We start from the raw sequence: 6,000 nt of genomic DNA, 5'->3' as shown, positions 1-6,000 counted from the left end.
TTCCGTGTTTACAACCCATACGCATCTTTCCTGAACCGATGACGCCATAGCTCCACCTCTCTCTCCGCCAGCAACAATAACAATCATGGCGGCTTACAGTGCACTAGCGTTCGTTCTACAGCAGCTACTGAGCCTGTTAGGGCTTTTGCAGCAAAATATAATGCTCTTCTATTACCACCGTCAGCAACAAGTGGACACGGAGAACAACATCCTCAGGGCTCCACAGCTGACTCTTCCCATCCACCCCTCCCCTCCCTTCATCGGATATTTCCCAGAAGGCTTAGCGGCGGCTAAGTTTTTACAATAACACAAACAAAATCAGGCTAAAAGTGTTAGATAGAAATAATATTTATTTTTAATACAACATGCAATTCTGGAATATTTTAATATTGGACAAAATGAAATGTAAACCCTGAGTGTAACACACATACTCTATATATAGCCCTCGCAAATACAACGTGAATAGTGAAGTGAGAGGTTTGACGGCCACACGGTTGCACTGTGATGTCCACTCGTCCACTCCAACAAGACTTTAGCTTACTTGACGCCACTTTTTCAATAAAAACAGATAAAAACACATGTATGCCATGAGTTTATATAATGTATATTTATGTTGCATCATTTAGCCTGTGCTGTGATGTGCAGGAGCAGCCAATACGCTGGGATGTGTTTGCAACATGTCTAAAGATCATGGAAGTGGATATCAGGAACGTTACCGATAGTTAACGTTCTATATTGTAGGCTACAGGGAGACCATCAGCCCTGCTGAACAGCTCTGCATTTGCCTGTATAGGTTTAATCATTTTATTCATCGACATGGCAAACCTATCCGCAAAGCCAAGGGTTTAAGCTGCTCGCTACAGTGAGATACACATTATAGACTGTGCGCCCCTAGTGGTTGAATGCCATTATTGACGAGATTGTCTTATTCTCTGTTTTTGGTGTACTTTTTGTGGCAGCGTTACAGCACCACTTACCGGCCTGGCATATATGCTACAGCGGTTTCAGTGGTATTCAGTGGTTTCATGTGGATACACACATTTCATGAAACGATTCCGTGTTTATGGAAAACTTTTCTTAAACGAAAAAAAAAGATCGCTTCCGTCTCCGTGTGGACATGGCCTTAGTTGCTTACGAAAGTTAAAGCCCCATTCAGCAGCTTTTCCAAGTTTTGCTATTGGGGAAACGGCGCCCTCTGGGTGCAATAGCACCGCTATCGATATCGCCGTTCAAAGTCAACAAAACACAGCGCCAGAAAGCTCTATCTACATGTTGTGGGTTGTGACATCGGGTACTCACCACGTGATGAAATAATAATCCATAGTTACGTGAAACGCCATTTTCGTAGCAAATCCGCACCGAGTTACTTCCTTGTTTTGCTGAACACAGCGCTTCCGCTGTAGACAGCGCATGCGTGGTATGCCGCTCATGCTGTCTCCGGCACGCAGGCAAAAAAATGCTTAAGCTGTGTTCACACCAAGATATTTATTTTTCGCTCTGTCGCTTGATTCAACCCTTTGGAATCGCTCTGTCGCTCTGTTTAAATCGCTCGTCAACAGGCACACGATTTGACGGACATGTGGCGGCTATAACGTTACGCAATGTCATGATATTTGTCCACTACGAGCCACCGTCATTGTTTACAAGCTAAAGCCTATCAGCGTGCTCCTAATGCGAGCTCCATACCAGTAGGACAGACTTCACTTCATGTCAGCTGTCAGCCTGTCAATGCGGTTTGTTGCCACACAATAAACCAGCGGTTTGTTTCAAGCCAGTGTGATCCTTGACTCGCTCTCACATGGCAGCCAATCAGCGTTGAACAGCGAGCGACTGATGCAAGCGTATTTTTGCTCGAGTTGGGATATTTCATCTGGGGCGACGAGCGAATTTTCTTCCTATCGCTCTGTCTCTGTCGCTCGGACGCCCAGCGATTTTTCTCCCAGGCGAATATACGCTCAATCGCTCGTTTGCATTGACTTTGTATGTAAACTCGACGGCAGCGAAAAACTTTAATAGGTCGGTGTGAACGCAGCTTTAGTGCCATGAGAGGCCTTTGGAGGGCGGCGTGGGACCAATAGAGGCGACATTCTCCCTCTTAGAATACACTGGACCATCTTCAATGACTAAAAAGCTGTTCTATTAAGGTGGAAAAGTGACTGATTGGGGCTTTAACAGCAGAAAGCTGATTACAAATCAGTAGGACGATGCACTGTACAAGTCGGCATACACTAAGTACAAAGTCACTTTAAAGGTCCCAATTCGTGCAGCTGTAACCTCTTAAAAACGTGTGTCTCTGGTCCATAAAACATGATTCTGGATTAATCTGTCGAAAATATAGCAACCCCGTTTGTTGTGACGGAGTTCTCACTTCCTCATCTCGTCGCTTCCCAAGAACGGTCTGTTTCTATAATATATTCAGAACTAACAGTTCCCATTGGCCGCTGAGGGAGAGCCCGCCCCAGGCTCCCAGCGGCCAATCAGATTAGCGTCTGTGGACCAGCACGCTAAGTTGCGAGTTATCGTTAACTTAACGGTTACTACGCTAAAGAGGACATCTCAAAATGCCTAGACTTACCGAATGCACCTCTGCAGTTGCTGGATCACGTACAGTTGGCGTAGCTCCAGCTAGAAGTGTTAATTTTGTGGCTATAGACAAAATGGTGCAGGTAGCTTGTGTGAGACACGCGCAGTATGCTTGAGGACCATCGTGACGTCCCGATACCCCGTCTGGGGGAACAGAGTGTTAGGGGGTGTGGCTTGGAGGAGACTGCAGGGGGAAGCTGGATAGGGACAAATCCAACTGTGGCAGTTCTGAGCTTGTGACCACTCATTACAGGGAGGGCTGACAGCAGTATATATGCATTTACAAGTAAAAACAGCTTTTGCATGCAATGGGACCTTTAAGTAATCAGCACATATTTAGGCACAATTAGCCGTGGTGTGTTTTAACTGAAGAGGACTGCAGGGTTAACAGGAGATCACTTGTAGAATTGACATGTTATTATTCACGTACAGTAACTGCTTCGGTGGATTATAATTTATGTATGACAAATTCAAGAGTGGTGCCTGGTAATCCATTTTATGGTGCACTTTTGTGAATAATCGAGAAACTTTATCGATGTTTTTCATAGAGCTTGGACGTTGCTCGCAATACAACGGCACGTATCTGCCGCCGCACGTCTCCGAGTAGACACGTCAACTCCTAATATTTGCACAACAGTAGTGGATGTAAATGTGCATAATTTTTTAATTTTCTTTTGCCGATTTTCTGGAAATCTGGTTACAATTTGCGATACATTTGGATGGAAATCAGACTACTGTGATATCTGTCAAACCAGGTCACTCTGTGTCTCAACAGGAAGCTGTCATCAGATGACAACGCAGGCAGCCAATCAGTCAGTCAGTCAGTCAGTCAGTCAGTCAGTCAGTCAGTCAGTCAGTGAGTGAGTGAGTGAGTGAGTGAGTGAGTGAGTGAGTGAGTGAAGAGTCTGTATCACACTACCCACCTCTGGGAAGTAGTCCTGTGGAAACTTCTCCTTCTCCAGCATGGGTGTGCTTTCTAGTGTCTCTGAGCAGGTTTCCTTCCCCACCACCTTCTTGAACTTCTTGGCTATAGGGAGAGAGGGAGCGGGGGAGAGAGAGAGGGAGAGAGAGGGAGAGAGAGTGAGAGAGAGAGAGGGAGAGAGAGAGAGAGAGAGAAAGAGTGAGGGAGAGGGAGGGAGAGACAGAGTGAGAGAGAGAGGTGAAAGAGAGAAGGAGAGAGGGTTTATTGTCACAAACAGAAGGTTAATCTTTGGAGAGATCCTGAGTGTGAGTCAGAATCTCTTGCATTGAGCCCCAGACTCCCCCACTGCCTTCCTCAGACAACTGCCCCACCTGCTGGTCAGGATGGGGAACATCTCCACTCAGGCAAAGTGTGTGTGTGTGTGTGTGTGTGTGTGTGTGTGTGTGTGTGTGTGTGTGTGTGTGTGTGTGTGTGTGTGTGTGTGTGTGTGTGTGTGTGTGTGTGTGTGTGTGTAGGTGTGTGTGTGTGTGTGTGTGTGTGTGTGTGTGTGTGTGTGTGTGTGTGTGTGTGTGTGTATGTGTGTGTGTGTGTGTGTGTGTGTGGTTAAATGCCTGAATTAAGGTCTGTGGTTAACAAAGGTTTATGAAACAGGGAACTTTGTGTTCAGCAAAATAATCTTTTATGACTTTTGAAACGTAAATGTGATTTTTTTTAAATCGCGATTTTAAACAAGTTCAATCAGTACTTTCACCAGTCTTTTTTTACACAAGTAACTGTACTTATACATACTTTACTTTTTTTTTACTGTAAGTAAAGAATGTGTGAACTTTTCCCAACTCTGATCAACAATGACGGCAACAATGTGAGCTCAAAGTTGATCAGGCCTGTACTTCAGTGCGTGTAAAACATGTGCCAATGGCATGTCGAGAAATTAACTGTGATTAAGTTAAGTTAAAGTTAAGTTATCCTTTATTTATCCCCATGGGGAAATTCATCCTCTGCATTTGACCCATCCTCTACTAGGAACCTTCCTAGAACTAGGAGCAGTGGGCAGCCACAGAGCAGCGCCCGGGGACCAACTCCAGTTCTTTTTGCCAGTGCCTTGACAGGGGCACTGACAGGAGTCTTAACCCTAACATACATGTCTTTGATGGTGGGAGGAAACCAGAACACCCACACGAACACGGGGAGAACATGCAAACTCCACACAGAAAGGACCTGGGACGGACCAGGGTTCGAACCTGGGACCTTTCTTGCTGTGAGGCAACAGTGCTAACCACTGAGCCACCGTGCCGCCGATTGTGTTTGTGTGTGTGTCATAATTGGGGTCAATTAAGAAAGTGGACCCCCCCCACCCATCCGACCCCCCAAAAAATCCCAAGACCAGAAGTCTCTGACCATTAAAAAGTTCTTATTGTGCATCCAATGTATAAAGGAGAAGTCAACAACAAACAAAGTTCTGTGCAGAGTACATGATTGAAAACCAAATGTTAAATTGACTGATTGAAGTGAAAGTGAAAGTGCATGTATACAAGGGGGGAGGGGGAGGGGGGGGGCAGGCCTCTCCCCTCTCGACCCCCCCTCCCCCCCCCCCCCCCCCCCCCCTCGCCCTGTCCTTCACTGGGGGTGACTGGTGTTAATGCTGACTCGGGCGTAATAGGAAGCGAGGCGCCTCCACATCTATATCCCCCCTCTTTAATTAGCGCGGCCGCCGGACCCCCGGGCCCTCTGACACCACGGGCTGATGAGAGGGCGCCGTAACTGTCCAATAACCCGCCACACGCCATTAGCGCCGGGCCCGAAATCTTATGAATTAAATCCTAATATTAATAAGCATTACCATTCTGTCCCGTCCCGTCTCCCCGTTACATTATCCTCAGAGCCAATCTCAGCGCTCGGCTTTTGATGGAGGCGCGCGGGAATAGCCTGCAAATGGTTGTGTGTGTGATATGCAGGGGGAAGGGGGTGAGGGGGCACCCTGTGAGGGGGATTTCATTTCAAGAAGGTGTGTGTGTGTGTGTGTGCGTGTGTGTGCGTGTGTGCGTGTGTGTGTGTGTGTGTGTGTGTGTGTGTGTGTGTGTGTGTGTGTGCGTGTGCGTGTGCGTGTGTGTGTGTGTGTGCGTGTGCGTGTGTGTGTGTGTGCGTGTGTGTGTGTCTCACCTTTGAAATCAAACTGGTGGATGTTTTTCAAAGACTCGTGGAGGAAGTAGCAACTTCCTAGTGCCTGCAAGAGAAAAGAGAATGAATGAGATTTTGTTTTGTATGATTTATACAAATATTCATATTGCCCAGCCGCTATTGGCTACATCATATCACTCTAGATAAATATTATATTCAACAAATGTCATTTAATATGTGAGATGACAGCGGACCGAAAGTGCAAGAAAAGTGTCGTATATTGGACTGTTTTTCCATACTTTCGCCAACTTTCCACTTTTTTTTTTTTTTTTTTTTTAGCAATTTTCAAGACCTGGAATTCATTTTCCAACATCTCT

General features: G+C 46.2%; 1 protein-coding gene across 2 annotated transcripts in view; it reads right to left on the bottom strand.

Annotated features, from left to right (window-relative positions):
- inpp5a (inositol polyphosphate-5-phosphatase A) overlaps positions 1 to 6,000 on the bottom strand; it is a 219,558-nt gene that overhangs the window by 86,488 nt on the left and 127,070 nt on the right. For both annotated transcript variants that reach the window (XM_083657988.1, XM_083657989.1), the window contains exons 5-6: positions 5,666 to 5,729; positions 3,507 to 3,610 (exon numbers count right to left, since the gene is read on the bottom strand). In XM_083657988.1, coding sequence (XP_083514114.1) covers positions 3,507 to 3,610; positions 5,666 to 5,729 — 168 coding nt within the window. The remainder of the gene's footprint in view (positions 1 to 3,506; positions 3,611 to 5,665; positions 5,730 to 6,000) is intronic.

The sequence above is a fragment of the Poromitra crassiceps genome (genome assembly GCF_964638095.1).
Source record: "Poromitra crassiceps genome assembly, chromosome: 22".
Lineage (NCBI taxonomy): Eukaryota > Metazoa > Chordata > Actinopteri > Beryciformes > Melamphaidae > Poromitra > Poromitra crassiceps.
This window is presented reverse-complemented; position numbering and strand designations above follow the sequence as displayed.